The 21,924-nt window shown below is 44.2% G+C and overlaps 1 protein-coding gene across 10 annotated transcripts in view; it reads right to left on the bottom strand.

The window, feature by feature from the left end:
* The window catches only part of MLIP (muscular LMNA interacting protein), a 104,586-nt gene that overhangs the window by 42,501 nt on the left and 40,161 nt on the right, over window positions 1–21,924 (bottom strand). For 8 of the 10 annotated variants that reach the window (XM_053286416.1, XM_053286409.1, XM_053286411.1 and 5 more), the window contains 3 exons: window positions 10,241–10,339; window positions 4,601–4,948; window positions 1,005–2,609 (listed from right to left, as the gene is read on the bottom strand). In XM_053286416.1, the coding sequence (XP_053142391.1) occupies window positions 1,005–2,609; window positions 4,601–4,822 (1,827 nt within the window). In that variant the 5' untranslated portion in view covers window positions 4,823–4,948; window positions 10,241–10,339. The remainder of the gene's footprint in view (window positions 1–1,004; window positions 2,610–4,600; window positions 4,949–10,240; window positions 10,340–21,924) is intronic. The other 2 variants (XM_053286417.1, XM_053286414.1) reach the window with 2 other exon arrangements.

Below are 21,924 nucleotides of genomic sequence, written 5' to 3'. Positions count from 1 at the left end.
TATTAACCTTCTTTAATCAGATGCTTTTTGCTTGCACACTTTATCACAAAAAGAGCATCTGTAAGGAGATCTGTAAGGAGAGCTGATTATATGTAAATATTTATAACCAGTAATACAACTGCTGCATTTTAAATTGGAGTTAATTAAAACTGGTCTCTGGAATCAACCGCAATGTCAGTCCCCAACAAAAATAAGAATTATTCATTGACAATGTCTGTAAACCATCTCATTGTTTATGCAAGCTTAGATTGCATTGCAATCAACGAGACTGAAATGTGGGATTGCGGCCCATACACTACAGCACGTGGTTCAGAAAACACAGCCACAAAATCAACACGTATATTCTGAAATGAATTAATCCAGTACGGATGCCCTCCCTGGTTCTTTCTTCTCACTGACAAACCAATGCAGATTAGAACGGTTATTCTGCTACAAACAAAAAAATGAAGGAAGAGCTGGGAGGGAATTCTCCCTTTTAAACTAATCAGATTGTGTGCCTTTAAATAAAGTTAGAACTTTATAAGCATGCTAAAGAGTAATCATTCAATGTTAAATGTCTTGAAATTGAAGTCTTATAAGTAGCTACTTCTGCAACTTGTTAGTCACATGCGAGTTGAAAACCTATAAATACAATGACCATTCCAGAAGTTCATGTACACCCAGATTCACATCCTTTGCGCATGTGCGGATCCCCATTAATTTCTGGAGAAATGCAATTTATATATGCAAAAGAATGCTGATATCGTTTCCATCCACCGGAAAAAAATGGGGAATCGTTCTGGTCAAAAAAGCTTCCCACATGCATCGAAGCCATTGTTCTACATGTAGGCAGCCCTTCTTCCCAAAGCACATCCTTGAACACATTGCTAGGCAAGGTAATGATGCTTTTGCAATTTACATTTTTCTTCCCCTGTGCTGATAACAAATAAAAATAGGCACCACTTTCCTGGACCACTGAAGACAAGAGAAATAAAAGAACAGAAGCAAGCAAGCAATTGGAGTACCTTGGGAGTCTTATTGTCAGGGTCAGAAGGCAGAGAGAAAGAAAGGGGTGAAGTCAGCTCCCTGGATCTTGACAGCAGTGAGCAAGGTGAGTGTGCCATGGGAGGAGATCTAGGCTGGGTTACGGTTGGAGTCCTCGGTCTTGAAGAGGCAGGGCAAGCTCTGTAGCTTGAGTGAACTGAGGAGGAATTAATCTGTGTTGAAAGGGGCTTAACATTATAGTTTGGACGTGAAGGTGAGGTGGCATCTGTATGAGAAAAAGGCCAGTGAGCTGAAGGAGCTGGTGAATGGGTATTTGAGTTTTTAACAGAGACTTTTGGCAGTCGTTCTCTTGATTTAGAAGTTGGGTGTTTTAAGGCTGGTGAAAGAGAAGAGCCTTTTTCTGAAGTGGGGGAGCGTGTGTTCCTTTGGTTAGGAGCAGGAGAAGACACTGGGAAGGACGTGGCAGTAAACGTGGGAGAGTAGCTATGTACCCTCTTGGACTTCTCAGGCCCTCGGGTTCTGTGGGCAGGAGAACAGACCCCTTTGGAGGTTATTAGAGAAGAAGCATTCCTTGGGGCATGGGGAGGTAAGGAAAAACTGGGCAGTTTGGGCTGTAATAGAGGAGACACCACAGTTTTTCTATAGGAAGAAATGGTGGGTGACAAAGGGCGTAATTTGTCAGGAGAACATGCCCGGGCATCAAGGTGCCATTTAGGGGACAGGGACCTGATTCCAAGAGTAGGACTAGACTTTGAGTACCGGTCCATGTGATTTGGCGTAGTAGAAAATACTGAAAGGTGAACTTCATCTTGGCCTGGAGAATCAGCCCTAATGCTAAAACTTGAGACACATTTCTTGGGAATTGGAGGGGTTGTTTTAAACTTCTGGTCTGTTGTGGGGGTTGAAGAGCCTAAAGAACTGGGAGACAATGTGGCAGGACAAGAGTCAGGAGAAAATGGCCTTTTGGGAGAAGATGCTGACTTCAGAATAGCAGTCAAAAGGGAGAGCCTGGTTGGCACAGGAGATCTAATTCCAGACTTCAGAAGGTTTCCACTAGATGACGTTTGGCTACAGGGGTAGTTTATGCTACATATGGTTGAGGAAGAACCATGAAAAGGAGAAGAAAGAGGCTGTGGACTAGGAGATAATAAGTGTGTTGTGATATTCATAGGGACTGCAGACAACACAGTAAATCTCTTGGAAGGAGGAGGAGAAAGAGCCTGAGGGGAGGAGCTCTGGAGACTAGCTGCTGAACTGGGAGCCTGTGGAGGTGAGTCATTATTTGGTAAAAGTGACCAATTGGGTTCTGATATTTTGTGAAGATTGCCAGCCTGGAGACTACTGGGTAACTGTGCACTGTCTGAAAGGCTGTGAAATGGGAAGGGAGGTCTTTTCGTTATGGAAGAAGGTGAACTGTAAGAAGCAGTAGACTGTATATAGGTAGACGACTGCTGTATAGAGGATCCATTGGAAGACTGCCATTGGCTATGGGATTCCTGCAGAGAAGAGGCTTGATGGAGAGAAGGAGCTGAATCAGGCTCTACTTTCAGGATAGTTGGAGAAAGTAAACAGGTAACAGGAGACTTATGGGAAAGATGACCAGAGGTAGACAGAGGAGAAGTTAACTGGAGGGGAACAAAAGAAAAAGAGATGTTATTCCATTGCAGAGTAGAATCCAAGGTACTGTCAAAATTATGGATCTTACCTGCACATTCCATGACATTTGTTAGTAAACACTGTGATTTAACAGCATAACACCTTTTTAAAATCATCAATGTTACATAGTATGGTGTTGCTAAGTGATTACCATTTTGCATTAAACAATCTGTGAACATAACTTATTTGTTGATGTTCAGTTTTATTTACATTTTTAAAAAGGTATCGGGTTTTATATGTTCCATGCTAATTTGTTTCATACCTTCACAAAAATAAGAAACATTAGCAATGTCATTGGTAGCTAGCCCATATAAAGCAAAAGATGCCCAAAGTTCTGTATTTTTAATAGGCAAATTCTGAAATTTTGATTACATGAGCAGACACTTTATATAAGATGGAATTGCAAGTTGAGCTAATAGCTGCAATGCTCTTCATGTACAGAAATCAATGGACATATATAAGCATAGCTCTGTATGGGACTGCAGACTCTGGGTACATTTTTTAGTCCCATTTGGCCTACGTTTTCCCATTTTCTCTTATGAAAACAAAGGCAGCTTTATGCAATTCTCTAACAGCAAGTGCACTGGAATACTGTATAACTATATAGGCAGTGCAGCAAAATGCAGGCAGTTCAGCACCACCCATGCTGCTGCATGTGTCCCAAGCATTGCCTGCACTGTTGCATGTCCAGCGCTGACTTAAAATTGTGAAATCGAACATGATTGGGCCAATTTGGACAATATGTCATCCACCAACCCCAGCACACACAATAGTACTGTGTGCACACAGTACTAGCACACAGTACTTTTAACCATCTAGCGGGCTGGAGCACCTTTCCCTAATCGCATGAGGGGGCAGTTGAACAGCTCTGCTCTTCTGCATGTGCTACAAATGCTCGTTTAATGCCTCACCACAATATTAGAGAAATTAATAGAATCCTGAAATCTGTGTTAAGAACCAAAAGACAGCCAGCAAGGACAAGAAGCAGAGATGAACTAACAAAACAATTCAGCAGAGATTCCAGAGTGTGACACAAGCTTGTCACACTCCTTCTACTTTTATCCCACAGCAACTCTTAGGGTAAGACAGAGACTACCAATTAGAACTTTTAGATTTAGGTGCATTCAAAGTGAATTGTATTTTTATGTATATTTTTGAACCTATAACTGCAAAGATTTTTTTAGGTTGAGCACAACTAAAAACATGCATAGAAGCCCACAGACATGATTATTACTCAGTCGAGTCCATTTCATTTATTACAATTCCAGCCTGCTTGTCTCAATTACGAGACAAGTTCTTGCTGTCTTAGAGGCAGCTTGCGAATCCTCAGCACAACTCCAAATGGACCTCCAAAAGTCAGAGCAAGTGCTTCACACTTGTCAGAATTGCTATACAGAGGCCAGTTTTATGCAGGAAATTGTGCAGATCCCATATGTGGATATTAACATGTGATGACCCTGCATATTTGTACATTCTTCTGTTTGCACATACTGAGAACCAACTGACACATGGCAGTCTTCATGTGGGATTATTTTGCACATGGAACTAGGCTTTGTAGGATTTCTAGGGAATCCTGTAACATGTAAAACAGCTCTGTGTAGAATGGTCAGTAAGGGAAAATACTGCTTCAGCCATAATAAAGCAAACAATTATGCTAATATTCTACACTGGTTTTCATAGCTGCAGAGCCTCACCATACATACAAAGATGTTGTAGTGGACTAAAAATTTTGCCCCATGCCCTTTGCCATTTTTTTCACTACACCAGCCTCCATCACATAGCTCTTGTTAGCTATAGAGGTTCACAAAATATAATTCATAATGCAGTGGGCAATACACAGAAATGTAACCAAGAGCAATACAGATGAGCAGAACTCTAGAGAGATGACACCCCCCCCCTCTCTCTCTCTCACACACACACACACACACACACACACATACACACACACAAATTGTTATACCTGAGATGGTTGTTGTTGACTGGCAGGATTGTGGGGAAGTTCAGTATGTGATAGCTGTGGATCAATCATCTCTCTTCTTGATTTGCCACTGGTAGACATGTATGGTGTATCTAAAATCTTGGATCTTTCTTGCCCATAGCTATTGCCTACAGTCGCTTTTTTGTCTTCATCTGAGTCCGTAATAAAGACAAATTCAGCTTTGAAAAGGTCATTTGCCTCCATTCTCCCTTTGATTGTGTTAGGCTCTTTGGGCTGGAAATGTACGTGGCTACTCTTTGTGCAACTGGTAGCTTCACCGTTTCCCTTGTTTCCGCTTCTTAAGGCCTGGCTTTCGGAAACCGCTTCAGCCTATAAACAAAGAATTTAATATTATACCAGTGCTGCTTAGACATTGGCTCCAGCAGCTAACCCTACAGCAAATAAAAGAACACGATGCCTAAGGCCTTGGGCATTAGGAAAGAATGGGAGTGTCAAAAGAAAAGAAGGGGGGGGTATCGTTTAAGTAATGTGGTTTCCACTGTTAGCATCACCATCTTTCATTAGCACACTGTCTGATGCATGTGGCCCGATACAAGGGAAGACATTTTGCCCTTTCTAGCTGCAGATGAGAGAAAAACCAGATAAATGATTCACATGATATCAAGAGCAATACAGAATTGGGGCAGAGGTAGGTGCAGTCGAGCAGAAAGGACTATGAGGCCCTTTTAAACCAGGCGTGATAAAGAGCGGATTCTGACTGTGGGATACACAAAAACAAACAATGGCTCCCATGATTATCAGAGGGACAAATCTGGGGCAAAGCCCCATAAACATCAAAGGAACAAAAGGGCTTCAAACCAGAACATTCTCTGAGCAAACAAAACCAAAGGATTTGCTGTTGGGGAGCTTGACTGTACTTGCTAAATGTAAGCATTTTCATACAAAGAATCATTGTTTGTTACAGGGATTCATTTCTGGTACTCCACACTCTGGTCTTTAACCCCTCCAGTGCCAAAAAGAGGCACGCTGTCATTCCAGAACTAGAGGGTGGAGACTGTCTCCTACACTCTACAGACCTAGGCCTGGTTCAAGCATAATTCAAAGCCATAGTTTAGCATGACAGGTCCAAGCTACAGTGAACTTTGATCTTGCACGCTGCCCAATTCCATTCTCTGCATGAAAGGAGAATTAAAGCTTCTATTTATGGTTTGGAAGAAACCTCGGTTACTCATTTTATCTGAACACAGGAAGCTGCTTTGTTCAAATCACATTTAGTTTAGAAAATCTGGATTTTGAAACATGGTTAGGAACATAGGAAGCTGCCATATACTGAGTCAGACCATTGGTCTAGCTAGCTCAGTATCGTCTTCACAGATTGGCAGTGGCTTCTCCAAGGTTGCAGGCAGGGACGTAGCAAGGTTGGTGTGGGCCCTGACACAAGATTTTAAAATCCACCCCCCTCACTGAAGCTCAGCTCATGAGGTAAAGAAATCTTTAATGAGGCTAAATAGTGGTAACAAAAAGCACAGTTAAATTATAGATATAGATATAGAGATAGATATGGATATAGATCTCTCTCTCTCTCTCTCTCTCTCTCTCTCTCTCTCTCTCACACACACACACACACACACACACACATAGATATATAGAGAGAGAGAGAGCACCAGCACGGTGTAGTGGTTAGAGTGCTGGACTAGGACCAGAGAGACCCGAGTTCAAATCCCCATTCAGCCATGAAACTAGCTGGGTGACTCTAGGCCAGTCAATTCTCTCTCAGCCTAACCTACTTCACAGGGTTGTTGTGAGGAGAAACTTAAGTATGTAGTACACTGCTCTGGGCTCCTTGGAGGAAGAGCAGGATATAAAATGTAAAAAAATATATATATAGAGAGAGATATAGATATAGATATAGATATCTATATTTTAAAAAAACACCTATGTGCCACAATAGAACATCATCCTAATTTTTTTTTTAAAAAGGTTTTGTAAATTGTGGACGATGCAAGTCATTTACTGGTACTAGAGAAAGACAAGTATTTATTCCTGTTAGATTTGAATTGGCATTTTGTGTAAATGAAGTATTCTTTAAAAGGATGATTTCTATAGTCAGTATATATATTCCATAAATGCATAGAAAACAGAGATTCCCACAGAAAAAGAAACATGTTAGCCCTCTGTAATATTTCAGATAAAACCTGTCACTTTTAGAATTATAAATATTATTGGAAATTAAATACGAACTCATTAAGGTGAGAGAGAAAGGAACGGGAAGATACAATAAATGCCAACTAAACCATTGACCTGAGTTTGAAATGTAATGAAGTCTTCGCTTGTACCTTCGGGAGGGCAGGGAGGAAGTTGCTAATGCCCCATTAACAGCTATAATATCCTGGTTTTCCTAACTGTTTCACATTAAAAGCCATTACTTTTTACTAACCTAACTCAGGGGCGGGGAGGGGGAATATAGTGTCAAAAATAACCCTGAAGTTCTGTCAGGAGACAAAAGAATAGGTCCTCTATTACTTTTAAAAGTTCACACGCCGCTGCCTCTGTTAAAATGCTGAGAACAGCCATACACAGACCATGTTGTTGCCTCTCCCTGCCCCCCACAAATTATCCACTTGATGAAAATGCAAATGCAAGGATGAAATGCAAATAAACTGGAGGCTCTCTTGAATGCAGTAATGGCTTTTGTTAAAGCACAGTTCCAGGTGTCCCTTTTGGCTGTGGCAGCAGCACCAAGCCCCCTCAACTCTCCCACACCTCGAGAAAAAGGAGGAAGGAGCCTGCCAGAGCCAGCGCTCACCTGAGGAGTCAGGCTCCATGTCTCTCCTCCTCCTCAGCACACAGCAGCCAGCAGCTGCCCTCCCTGCCTACGAACAAAGCAGTGGCCAGACACTTAAACCAGCAGCAAGGTGGGAAGCCGGGAACAGTGGCCTCGATAAACGGGGCGTGGGCATCCCTCACACACAGCAATCTCTCTTGCTTGCTCACCCAGCTGATGCCAGTTGATGCGCCTTTCTGCTTCCACGTGCAGAGGGCTCTGACACATCACGTGTCCATCCGCCAGCCAATGAGAGCCCTGAACGACGCCAGAGGAGGCAAGCTGGATGGGGCCAGGACAGGGTCGGGAAGGAGGAGCAAAAGGAAGATGGAAAAGGAGGGAGGAGACTCAAGAGAGAAGCGAAGGAATACCTCCATAACACCAAAGGAAGGGTGGGTGCTGGGGAGCCGAGACGATGATCATGTGACTTGCCTCTGGGGGTCCCTTGAGGCAACGGGCCCGAAGACAAATGTCTCTCCTTACCTAATAGTAGTTACGCCCCTGGCTGCAGGCAGGAATCTCTCTCAGCCCTATCTTGGAGAAGCCAGTGAGGGAACTTGGAACCTTCTGCTCTTCCCAGAGCAGCTCCATCCCCTAAAGGGAATATCTTGCAGTGCTCACACTTCTAGTCTCCCATTCATATGCAACCAAGGCAGACCCTGCTCCGATAAGGGGACAAGTCATGCTTGCTACCATAAGACCAGCTCTCCTCTCTGATGTGCAATATAGAGTGCGTGAGTGAGTGAGTGTGTATATTAAATGTAGTTTGTTCAAACCATAGTTTGTTCCCATATTTGACTGAAACAGGAAACTCAGTTTGTTCTAAACTGGAAACATAACATTTAAATCTCCTGCCCTCACATACAAAAGAGAAAAGAAAGAGCAGCTATGGCTTGTATCCATAACCCTAAACCTTATTTGCATGTTACATCCAAAATGGTGTATTTTTGTGATTGGGGTATTTATGTGATCTTTGCCTTTATTTAACTTTCCTTTCTGCTTGCAGCTTCTGCACAACAGGTTCTTCCCCACATTGCTTCCTGCACTCTTCTTCTATGTATGTCATATGCTCAGACTGTCCCTATTTATTCAGTTGCATGATGCGAGTTGCAGTCCAACAACCTCTGAAGAGCCTCAAGTTGGCTACCCCTGCACTCAGTCATGGATAAGTGCTAGGTGAACCAGCCTAAGGGAGCCAGAGGCTCACATACACTCCCCACTCCTCATATCTCACCAGAACGAAGGGCTGAGAAACCTCTTCACTTGAATAACAAACCACAGCTCCCTTTTATGGCACTCTGGTTTGTTAACCGACCATAATCAGAACAAGGCAAGGTATTCAAACCAAGATCAAATGATGCTCTGATTTCCTGGCTTGTTGTAATTAGTCAGTTATAAATCCAAAGTTCCCCAAGTTCATTCATAACAGGGGCTTGTGGTTTGTTCTTCAAGTGAAAGCCAGCGTGGTGTAGTGGTTAGAGTGCTGGACTAGGACTGGGGAGACCTGAGTTCAAATCCCCATTCAGCCATCATACTAGCTGGGTGACTCTGGGCCAGTCACTTCTCTCTCAGCCTAACCTACTTCACAGGGTTGTTGTGAAAGAGAAACTTAAGTATGTAGTACACTGCTCTGGGCTCCTTGGAGGAAGAGCGGGATATGAAATGTTTTTTTAAAAAAAAGTAAAATAAAAGCAAAAGCTTTCACTCTCTTAGGTGAAAGCAAATAGGAGAGGGGAAGCACACAAGCCTATGGCTCCCTTGTGCTTATTTATGTTGTGCTAAGCCATGGTTTAGCATTATGTCTGAACCAAGCCAGTGTGTAAGAGCTGAGGTTCAGACAGCAATCCTTGGTATGAGAACAAGAGTGTCACAAATAAATGCCTGTTTTCATCTAGGGAACACTAGGAGGTACAGTATGTTGTTGTGTTTGTTTCCTGTTGTGCCTCCGGGCTCATATACCCCTTGTCCACCATGCTCCTCTTATTCTTTGCCCTGCCTAACAATGCCTTTTAGGGCTGGTTTCCCCAGAACATGACTCTTGGACAACATTTCGCGCTACCTTTTTATGCAACGCCTTGGCTTGGCCAGTCTCTCCTAAAACTAAAGAACCCTTTGCTTGCTCATCAGCCCTCACCTCTTGCCTGGGCGCTTCTCAGAGGCATCTGGTGGGCCACTGTGAGAATCAGAATGCTGGACTAGAGAGGCCTTGGGCCTGATCCAGCAGGGCCTTTCTTATGTGGGTCTTATGGCCGTCGGCCTGCTTCCACAACCACACTCCTAACAATACAGACTTTCTCTGCAAGCCCTGATCCTTCCAGGAAGGGTGGCACTACCCCTTTTCCAAAATGTAAAAAGAGTGCAATAAAATAGGCTGCATGACAATGGCAGGCTCCCCTTCCGCCTTCGCATACTGCTCATGATACCGTGCATAAGGAACCACATGCATATGCCTGCAGATATGAAGGGCTCCCACTCTATGCAACTGGGGGCCCTTCAGAAAATGGACTTGCACAGGAAAGGGGAGGGGTTTGTTCACCATGCTGCTTCTCTCATAAACAGGCACATTTATTGAACTATGTCTGAATGTCTGAACAGGGCTACTATGTTTCTCATACTGTACTCACTCTTAGAAGTGAAAGTTTTCTAACAACAAATGGAAAGGGAGGGACACCACCTAATTCAAAACAATCCAGAATACTCTTCCCCCCTCCCATATTTACGATATATAAAAAAACATCATATGAATTACTATGATTTACTATATTTTTAAAAAAGTATAAAAAGGTGAGTGTCCTGCTCTGTTTCTTGCAATTGCTTGGCTGCTCTGCAACCCTTACCTGAACTGTTGTCACATCATCAGCAATGCAGAACTGAGTGGGCAGTTTTCCAAATGAAGGAACAAATGTGAATCTCAGGAATCCAGATTCAGAAGGAATCTACAATATAAATATAATATAGGTTAACAAAGACAACACATACTACTGCTTTATGGCCCAGCCACCCCATGCCCATTTCACTGCAGCAAATCATTTTCTCTGAAGAATCAGTGTAGGCGCCTTTCACATGGACATTTTTCTGTTGACCTTTTCAAGTCTATTTTTACTTCTTCTGTCAACCCAGGTTGAATAGGTTGGCCCTGCCCATGGGTGAAATAGCCAGAATATGTCCACAAACGTCTTCCTGTGGGCGTTGCCTTTTAGTAGATGTCCTACTGGTGGCCACACAGGAGATGTCCAATTGGTAGCCACTAGGGATGTGCAAAATGATTTGGGTACAAAACTATTTGTACTCAAATCTGGCTGATTCAGGTGATTTGTGGACAAAACAAATCATCCCTGTGCTCAGTTGCCCAGATTCGGGTGCAAATCACCTCAGATTCGGACCCCAAAAATTCAGAGATTCAGATCTCCATTTTTTGGCCAAGATGGGTTGGGTGGTAATGCCCAATGGGTGGAAGCTACCACCCACATGGGCAAAGGGATGATTTTTAAAGAATTTTTGAAGTTGGCACGTCTTTAAGCTTTTTCCCATAGGGAATAATGGGGATTCCAGCAGCCTTACAACTACACATGGGAGGTACCAGGGTGGCCCAGAGTGGGTTGTGGTGGGTGGTAGTGCCCAATGGGTGCAAGGAAGCTACTACACATATTTCAAAGGAATTGGGCCAAGGGGTGATTTTTAAAAGATTGTTGAAGTTCATGTGTCTTTAAGTATTTATAGGGAATAATGGAAATTTCATCCACCTTAGTTTATAACTCCCAAGGGGGTGGGCACCAGGGTCACCCAGAGCGGGTTGTGGTTGGTGGTAGTGCCAAATCGGTGCAAGGAAGCTACCACCCAGATTTCAAAAAAATTGGGCAAAGGGGTTTGTTTGTGTTTTTTTGGTTTTTTTAAAAAATGAAGTTGGCATGTCTTTGTGGCAGATTTGGGACAGAAAAGGGAGTCCGGGGGCAGAAGAGTGGGTCAGGTCATAGTGCCCCAATGAGTGCCTGCTACCACACAGATTTCAAATAAATTGGTGAAAGGGGTGATCTGAAGTTTGCATGTCTTTAAGCTCCCCCCCCAAGGAATAATGGGGTATTTCAGCAGCCCCATAACTCTACCTGAGGGGCACCAGGGTGGCCCAGAGTGGGTTGTGGTGTAGTGCACTTAGGGTGCCAACCACCCCCAGAATGACAACCCCATTGGGCACTGGGTTTTGTTGTTTTCAATGTCTGAGGTGTTCTGAGAGTAGATTCTCTGGTAGGAAATGAGTGGATTCTCACTTGAACCCTCGGGTTGAACTTGAAGTGATTTTTGAAGCTGGTCTGAAAATACTGGTCCTGCTAAAGACCTAATATAATTCATGATTATTATATTTATTCATGGGGCGGGGGGGCACAAAATGAAAGCCAAGGCACACTAATCAGCTCACGATAAGTAATATGTGATGGCTTCCCTTTGCTGAACTAAAGTCTTTCAAAAAGTGAAAATTCACAGTATTATATTATATTATATTATATTATATTATATTATATTATATTATATTATATTATATTATATTATATTATATTATATTATACACACACATACACCATTGGATGCGTTTGCAATTTGCAGAACCATTTTACAAGATATGACTCCTTAAAACATCTTTATCAGTTTAAAGGTAAAGGTAAAGTGTGCCATCAAGTCAATTTCGACTCCTGGCGCCCACAGAGCCCTCTGGGTTTTTTTGGTAGAATACAGGAAGGGTTTACCATTGCCTCCTTCCATGCAGTGTGAGATGATGGCCTTTCAGCATCTTCCTATGTCACTGCTGCCCAATATATTACCATCAGGGATTCGAACCTGCAACCTTCTGCTTGTTAGTCAAACATTTCCCCGCTCTGCCACTTAGCCACTGGCATATTAGAAATTGGTTAAACAGAGATTTTTCAAATAAAGGTTGCAAATAGATACTTTCACTACCCCTTAAAAGATGACAATTTCACCATTTATCCAACATGATTAGATCCAATTCAAAAAAGCTCTACAATTTAGCAGAAGGTAACTCAATTATCAAACATTAAACATTTACGTTTTATTCAGAGTTATCAGGGAAACTTTGATGAAGGGGAATTATCCACCTCCAAAACTTCACACGTGTCACACTAAAACAGAACCTTTCCAGACTCTAAATACATGTGTGGAGAGTTGCCATACAGATACTATAAGATTCTTCTGCAGGGCATTTTCCAGATTATTCTCTGCAACATGTTCGCAACGTGTCCGCTAAGTGCCTCTCCAAATTGCCCGTGCTTCGACATCACGGCCGCTGCACTGTTAGCAGGGTGCCATCCATATTTCCGATGCATTGTTTCTAATTTTATTGATGCGTTTCAGCCCTATAACGTGGTAAATGTGTTGCAGTAAAGTTAAGTAGCTGTATTTTCCCATTTTTAGGAGGCTTGTTCCATAGTTTGTGCATTGCAATGTAGTGTAGTGTGGACAGTGAAGTGAGTGGGTGGACAGGGACGGAAGGAAGGACAGAAGGAAGGATGGAAGGAAGGAGGGAGGGGGACAAGCTTGGGGTGGAGGGGAGCCACAGAATGGGGTGTGTGTGGGGGTGTGGGGGTGTGTTCAGCCTCTGGAAAGAGCCCCACCTTCTGCCTGCCTGCCTCCTTCTTCCGCAATCTTGTTTACTGCAAGGAAACGGGACTCCCCCGCACACACACACTTTGTTTACAGCAAGGAAGCCCAATGTGAATCATTCACCAGCAAGCCTGCAAACTGTTCTCAATGCCATGTGATGTGGAGGTCTCATCCTGCAGTTCAAGGATTTGTTAATATCTAAAACCCCTCTCCGTATATGATTTGTTTGTTTGTTTGTTTTTTGCTCAAGTTCTTGTGCAAATGCACAATCACTTTTTGTTTTCTTAATATAAAGGCAATAAAGGATTGCAGTTTGCGCCATGGTGCTCCCCCTAGTGGTAGTTTTGCACAAAGCACCCAGGGAATCTGCTATCTTCTATCTATATAATTAATTCTCTTAGCCAACCGGATTCATGGCAGAACTTTTGGCAGAAGTTCCGGAGCGGCAGGGAGTTTGGTGGGCGGTGAGGTGGCAGCGACGGGCCCAGCCACGTTGGGGAGGCAGCACCGGCAGGCCTGGCTACATTAGGGATGTGGTGTGGCAGCGGTGGGGAGGTGGCAGCAGGGAGTTTGGGCGGGCGGTGAGGCGGGGATGGGCTTAGCCATGTTGGGGAGGTGGTGGCAGCGGTCCTGGCCATGGTGGGGAGGTGGTGGCGGTGGGCCCGGACACGTTGACGAGGTGGCAGCGGCGAAGAGGCAACAGTGGCGGGCCTGACCCGGCCGCCAGTTTGAGGAGGCAGCTGGGCCACCAGGAAGAGGAGGTGGTGGAAGGAGGGGAAGGGATGGGCCAGCTTGAAAGCCGGCCAGAAACTGCAGGTTGGGAGCTGGGGGAGAAGCGGGCTGGCCGGCTAGCACAGACGCCCCGGGGGAAGAGTCAGGGAGAACTAGGGGCGCAGACGCTCTGCACAGGGTCTGCTAGTTTATTTTTATTTTTAATTTTTATTTTATTAAAACATTTTTATACCACCCAAAACTTACGTCTCTTGGCAATTTACAACAAAATAAAAACAAAATAAAACATTCATTAAGACAAAAATGGGGGGGGGCACACACATTACAACAATGTAAAAATTTAAAATAATATTTTGAAGCAGCATTAAAACTAATTAAAACAACATTAATTAAAAGCCTGGGTGAAGAGATGTGTTTTTAAAGACTTTTTAAAAGCTATCAGAGATGGGGAGGCTCTTATTTCACTAGGGAGCTTATTCCAAAGCCTCAGGGCAGCAACGGAGAAGTCCCATCCCTGAGTGGCCACCAGACGAGCCGGTGACAGTTGCAGACGGACCTCTCCAGCAGATCTCAGTGGGTGGTGGGGTTCATGCCGAAGAAGGCGTTCCCTTCAGTACCCAGGGCCCAAACTGTTTAGGGCTTTATAGGTTATAACCAGCACCTTGTATTTTGCCTGGAAACATATCGGCAGCCAGTGTACCTCCTTCAATTCAGGAGTTATATGGTATCTCCGAGATGACCCAGAGACCAGCCTGGCTGCCGCATTCTGGACCAGCTGTAGTTTTCGGACTACGTACAAGGGCAGCCCCACATAGAGCGCATTACAGTAATCCAGTCTGGAGGTTACCAGCAGATGTATCACTGTTTTGAGGTCGTTCACCTCAAGAAACGGATGCAGCTGGCATATCAGCCGAAGCTGATAGAAGGCACTTCTGGCCACCGCCTCAACCTGGGACACCAGGGAGAGGCTCGGATCCAGAAGGACCCCCAGACTGTGTACCTGTTCCTTCTGGGGAAGTGTGACCCCATCCAGAACAGGCAGATCAAAATCATCTTTCGAGTTCCGACCCCACACAATGAGTACCTCCGTCTTAGTCGGATTCAGTCTCAGTTTGTTATCCCTCATCCAGCCCATCACCGACTCCAGGCAGGCATTTAGGGAGGCTATGCCCTCTCCCGATGATGCTGACATGGAGAAATAGATTTGGGTGTCATCAGCATACTGGTAGCACCCAGCACCAAATCTCCTGATGATCTCTCCCAGTGGTTTCATGTAGATATTAAACAACATTGGAGACAATATGGAGCCCTGGGGAACACCATACAACTAGTTGGTGCTAGTTGTGTTTTTTTAAACTTCCTCACGTCATTCCCTCCTGCCATTTTGCTTGTCGCTTCTTACCCCACCCGCTCTCTGGGTTTTGGTTTGTTAGTTCCTGCAGCAGAATGGAATTGGGTGACAACATGGTAGTGGAGGTGAGCAATATAGGGGGTAGGAGTGGCAGCAAGGGTGGCCCTCCACAGCCCCATAGCTCACAACCTTCAGACATGGACACCCAATAGTGGCGATGCCCCTGTTTCGTGGGCCAGAACTGTTACCCTCATGTTAGCTGATACAGGGGCATAACTATAATTGGGCAAGGGGAGACAGTTGTCTGGGGGCCTACTGCCTTGGGGGGGGGAATAGGCAAGTCACATGACTGACCCCCAGCCGCGCACCCACCCGGGCTTCCTTCAGTTGTATTCATCCTCCAAAATCGATGTGAGTGTTAAGAACTGGAGCTACCAGAACAGCATGTCTTTCTCTGGTACCATTAAATGACTTGCATCGTCCACAATTCACAAAACCTTTATAAAAATAATTTAGGATAATATTCTATTGTGGCACATAGGTAGGTAGATGGATAGATAGATAGATAGATAGATAGATAGATAGATAGATAGATAGATAGATGATAGATAGATTTTACTATGCTTTTTGTTACGACTTTCAGCCTCATTTAAGATTTCTTTACTTCACGAGCTGAGCTTCAGTGGAGGGGCGGGCATTTTAAAATCTTGTCTCTAGGCCCACTCCAACCTTGCAATGCCCCTGAGCTGATATAAGGGTGATACACCTATCTCTTGTATTACTCCTTTACTGCCATCATACCTCCTCCTGTCTTCCAATGATAACTAAACCACAGCTTCCCGTTACATAGGACCTTGAGGAATTGTGACTTCTTCAAATCACACAAACCTGGATCAAACCACAGATTCAGGACAGGGTAGAGGCATATGGTTGTCCCATGTCATTTTGCTGAATCAGGCCATCACGTAGCTATTTTGAAAGGGAACACCATTGTTTGAAAGGATAATCTGTAAACCAGAGCATAGACCAGTTTACAAAATCTGCACACAATGCATCTTGCATTCTTGCCACAGGAAAAGCGGATTCTATTAAGGATAATCCCTGCAAAATGGACAAAATGTTCTCTCTTATGGTAGCTCTCATTTAGCAGTGAAAAAGCAACTGATCATATCCAGTCCTAGCAGAATGTCTTTCCAGTGGCCATTTGCAGGTGTCTCCCTTGTATTTTCTGTTCAGACTGTGAGCCCTTTTGGGACAGGGAACCATTTTCTTATTCTTCTTTCACTCCTCTTGCTTTGCGAACATTGTGTTGAAAAACAATATACAAATGAATAATCATAATTCCTACAGGATCTTTTGAGCTCATAGAATTTCTTCTGACAGTGCCAACACAGAGAATCATTTGGTGGGAATATATTGTCTATAATTTCTGAGCTTGATCAATGAATAATGACAGACAAGAATCTAGGATCCTGCTCACAAACCTACACAGGAAAAATTGAATTGTCTATTATCTTTATTTGCTAGCTGCGTGTGAGGACACTTCAAAACTCAAAGCTGTGAGTCAGTGCTGTATTTTGCAAAATACAGCAAAAACATTACTTTAGAACTGGTCTTCAGTCTCACTGAGTTGTTTATAGAGTGAAAAGGTATTTGGTGATGATCTAATCCAGTTTCCTTCGTCTCAGATGGGATAGCCTATATCTCTAGAATCTCTATGCCTACAATATGTATGTTAGAACAGTCAAAGGAGATTCCTTTTCAGCTTCTTTAACTGCTCATTTAATACTCCCAACTTGTAAGAAATAATTCCCCGCATATTGAAAACTAGTGAGGCTAGAATTCTTTTCCCTAAGGAACTAGTTTTCTACTAAGAGGGAGCTTTTTATGTGGAGAAACAATTGATAATTTGGGATGTTTGATGCCGCTCTTAACACTGCATACATCAGAATTCAACTGATCGGGCAGAGGGGGGGATTGCATACATCTGGACTTGCTTGCAGATTTGGAATTCTACAACTGGCTAAAGATTTCACAGGTCTGACAGTGTATAATCTTACAGGCTCATCCATATGGCTCGAATCATGTCATCAGAAGAAGTTAAGCAGCATTCCCAATCCTCAAAAAATTGGAGGACAGCAAGGTGCCCCTGCACCTAATCCATGCTGACACAGGGACAAGAATCCCACAAGGCTAGTTTATCATCGTTGCCACAGGGAATATTCTGAAGAAATAACTGTCTTTCTGTGGGAAATTTTAGTCACCCACGGTATGCTACAGGCTTAAATCAAGAGCAAAGGCAGCCGCCATCCAGATGATGAACTCTTTGTTTTCATGGGGCCTGCATCTGCAAAAATGTAACTAGGGATCAGGCGTCCAAGACAACAAAACTTTTTATAAGCTTTTTTTCAAGACTGACTCTCTTTTTGACTTCCTAACAGCAATACAACAGGTAAGGACAAACCTTCAGCATGTCTACTGGGAAGTAAGTCCTATTGAGTTCCGTGGGCTTCATTCCTAGGAGTATGCTTATGATTTCCACCTTAAGACCAATTTTTTCTACTAGAAGTAACAATATCATTATCTAATTTTTAAAAAATGAATAGCAAAATGGTATAGAGCAGGTTTCCAGTCAGAGAATAAGGTCATTCACACGACCAGGCAGGCAGGTTAGCGGGCAGGGAAAGCGTTAACCTTCCTCCCAGAAAGGCATTTGACCTTGCTGGGAGTGTGGACTGCGCTCCCAGATGATCTGTGCTGCATGGGTGCCGTGCGGAGTTCTTGAGACCAAGATTTTATTTATTATTATTTATTATTAAAACTTTTATACCGCCCTTCCAAAAGGCTCAGGGCGGTTTACATTAAAATGTCACATTACCTTAAGATGATGCATCCCAGCCTCCGGAGAGCCCACAATGCATCATGCAACATGCGCAATGCCATAGGCGATTCCCCCGGGAGACAGGTGCTCTAGGCCCCCATTTCTGTGTGTGGTCGGAATGGAAGCCCCCCCAAGCTTGCACATAAGTAGGAAGCCAGGGTTAAAGGAGTGCTCACCCCCTTAACCTTAGTTAAAAGCCAGGCTAAGAAGTGGGGCGAGGCAGTGCTGCCCCACCATGATAGCAATAGCAATAGCACTTACATTTATATACCGCTCTATAGCCGCAGCTCTCTAAGCGGTTTACAATGATTTAGCATATTGCCCCCAACATTCTGGGTACTCATTTTACCGACCTCGGAAGGATGGAAGGCTGAGTCAACCTTGAGCCCCTGGTCAGGATCGAACTTGTAACCTTCTGGTTACAGGGCAGCAGTTTTACCACTGCGCCACCAGGGGCTCTGGACCCAATCCCAGCAGTTCTCATGCACAGCCTAACAGGCTGGGCTTCCTGAGCCTGGGTTAGGCTGCACATGAGAACAGCCTCAATAATTAGAACAGTTTCAACCTCTCATTATAGTTCAAATTTTCATACCTGTTTTCTGTAAAGTAAGTTTTGAGAAGAGCTTCCTTTCACATCTCTTGCCCCAGAAAGTTCTCCATGGCTGATGGTTGGAAGATGCCCCCTCCCACCGCCAGCCCCAAGACCTGAACGACACACAGCTAATCAGCACAGAAGCCTTTGAGAAATAATATATCTTCAACTCCTTAAATGAATGCTCTAGAGATTCCTTTAATAGGATATTCTGGGAGTAGGCAGTTTGTGTGGGCACAGGAAGAATTTTGGATATAAAGACTCAAATTGTTCAACCATCCAGTTATTAAAATGTTACAGTGACTGCACCGTAATTTCAATGAATGATTTCTATTAAGCAAAAAAAATTTATACTGAAGTACTAAGATACTTAAATCTTAAAATGTTTATTTTCTTAATATTAATTTCTGCATAAATTGCAGAGTACAATGAATATGCTTATTCCATCCTGGAGAGTTTTAGATGTGACTTTAGTTAATTCTGTCCAATATACATCCAAATGACTAAACTGGAATTGTTTATGCCTTATCACACTCTCGGTGTGTGTGTGTGTGTGTGTGTGTGTGATCTCTCTGGGTAATCTGAGTGCCCGTGGGAGTTTTTTGCCAGGGTAAAAAGCAACTCAATCAGGATCCCCATAGATTGGGACCATGGCAGAGGTTAGGGTTCAAGCCCCCTACTCCCTCCCACACACTGTGGTCCTGATCCATGGGGAGGGGATCTATCTGGCTGCTGTGGACTAAAAATAAACTATGCCCAGCGTGCTTTAAACATCACCTGTAGTTTGACACTCAGCTACACAGATCATCACATCGGCATAGGGACTTCAGTGCATTCAATGGGTTGAGCTACCCACAAAGTCTTCCCTGGTTCAGTCCAATGGTGGAAAAACCTTGTGGGCTTCAAGTGTATACTGGAGCTCACAGTCTGATAACTGCAGTGTATATAAATGTGCATTTATGTGTGTGTGTGTGTGTTTGTGTATTCTATATTCCTGAAGTCTACATCAGGAGCTGAGTTTTTCTCCTGTTTCCAAGCTCATATATACAGTTGCTCATAAGTCGGAAAGCATCTACCCAACTATTAGCTAGAAGCCAGAAGATAAACGGCATAGTGCCACCTGCATTAAAATCCATAAAGCAACTGTGTTTGGGTTGCTGTGGAGAATAGACAACAAGAGATAGGGATGTGCTAGCTGGCTCAATTCAAACCATGGTTCAAAACAAACTGTATCAGTTTGGCCAGTCCAAGTTCGAACTGGACTGGCCCTCAAAGGGATCAAACACCAAACTGGGCTGAACCGGTTTGCAGACCTGTTCGGTTATGTCCTTCTAAAGGAAAATCTGGCGAGGATTCCTGTTTATAAGTAAAGAGGGACATTCCCTAATGTTAACGCCAGGAGGGGGATGGGATGAGAGAAAGGTACCTTATTCCAGGTACATCAACAGCAGTGGCTTCTCCAAACTGCCCATCAGCCTTCCAAATGACAGCCCAGGCTGGCTGCAGCCAGGTTTGGGCCTCCACACATCCAAGTTAGAACTGGACGAAGCCTGGTTCTAAACAAAACAGTTTGGTTATATACTTGTAAAGGAAATTCAACAAGGATTCCCTTTACAAGTAAAGAGAAGCATTCCCTAATGATAAAGGTAGCTTATTCCAGGTGCGCTGGTGGCAGGGTCTACTCCAAGTCTCCCGCCAGCCTCCCAAAGGACAGCCCAGACCAGCTGTGGCCCAGTTTGGGCCTCCATGCATGCATGGAGGCCATTTTCGTGACATCCAAACATGCACAGCCATTTGCATCATCACACAAATGGGCTCTGTGCATGTGCAGAGCTCACACAAATGGCCTCTGCACATGTGGATGAGAGAAAGGTACCTTATTCCAGGCCATGGCAGAGATATTGGCAGCAGTGGGGGGCAGTGGCAGGGGCTCCTCCAAGCCCCCCTGGCCTCCTGAATGACAGCCCGAACCAGGCCACAGCTGGCCCAGACTGTCATTTGGGAGGCGGGGGGCGGGGCTTGGATTAGCCCCTGCCCTGCCCCCCCTCCACCACCGATGTCTCTGCCACCATGGCCTGGAATAAGGTACCTATCTCTCATCCATCCCAGCTTTAGGATTGGGGAATGCCCCTCTTTATTTGTAAAGGGGGATCCTTGCTGGATTCCCGTTTACAAGTATATAACCAAACTGGCCCGCCAATCTCATTATTAAAATGTTACAGTGACTGCACCATGATGTCAATGAACCAGTTCAGCCTGGTTCGGTGTTCAAATCAGACCAGACCCGACTCGGCCGGACCTCAAACCTGACCGGGCCGGTTTGAATCTGGTTCAAACTCGAACCAAACTGGCAAAACTGGCAGCACGGACATCCCTCCCAGGAGAAGGGGGAGCATGTTGAGTTTTGAGGCAGCGGCAGTTTTCGAACAGGAAATATGTGGACATTTGTAAACATACAAACTAGCCAGCATCCAAACAGAAATGAGGGGCTGCTCTCCTTACAGATTGAGAAAGACACAAGCAGTAGTGGATTCAGTCCCCAGTAGTTAAGGGAGGGGTTTTCAACCTTGGGTCTCCAGATGTTGCTGGATAACAACTACCATCATTTGCAGCCACAAGTGAGATTATGGAAGCAGGAGCATGGGGACGATGGAACAAGAGGGATGAGCAGCTACACCTGATTTCTGACCATAAGAACCCAGAAATTTCACCACTGTCAGTTTGGCATTATGCTAACCCAACATTTAATTGGGACTGATAATCTAGGATTGGATCTTAGGTTGCATAGCTCGGTTAAATGGCTGCCAACCTGAAATCAGCAAAACATTTCCAAGTTCTTATTCTTGAAAATGGAGTCATGAGATTGCTCTGAAACACGTCTACAAGGCCCAGGCTACACAGGGTCTTACAAAAAGGAAACCTACTAGGTTTTGACACCAAGTAAAATCTTAACGTATCTCTAAAAACTAGATGGCTTCAAGGAATTTGCACCAGACCATGACAGCAATATGCAATCTTTAAAGAAAAATGAGTTTATAATAAATTATTTATCGTGAAATCAGAAATGTAAATACAGTCCCTTGCCAACCACGGGTTCTACCAACCGCGGTTTTGAGTATATGTGAATAGGAAATGGGGCAGTTCTTGCCAACCGAGACCCGAGTTTCTGTGGTTGGCAAGTTTTTTTTAGTGAGGGGGGTATTCCCCCCCCAAGATTTTTTTTGGGGGGTTAGAGGTTGGATCAGCTAATTCCTCTTGGTGACCCTGCTGTCCCTTGCCAATTTAAAATGCCTTTGAGTGATTGGGGGGGCGGGGGGGGTTCAAAAAAATTTCCAGAGGTTTGATCTGCTCA

Source organism: Hemicordylus capensis, chromosome 1 (assembly GCF_027244095.1).
Source record: "Hemicordylus capensis ecotype Gifberg chromosome 1, rHemCap1.1.pri, whole genome shotgun sequence".
Taxonomy (NCBI): domain Eukaryota; kingdom Metazoa; phylum Chordata; class Lepidosauria; order Squamata; family Cordylidae; genus Hemicordylus; species Hemicordylus capensis.
The sequence above is the reverse complement of the archived record's forward strand: the minus strand, read 5'-3'. Positions and strand labels throughout refer to the sequence as shown.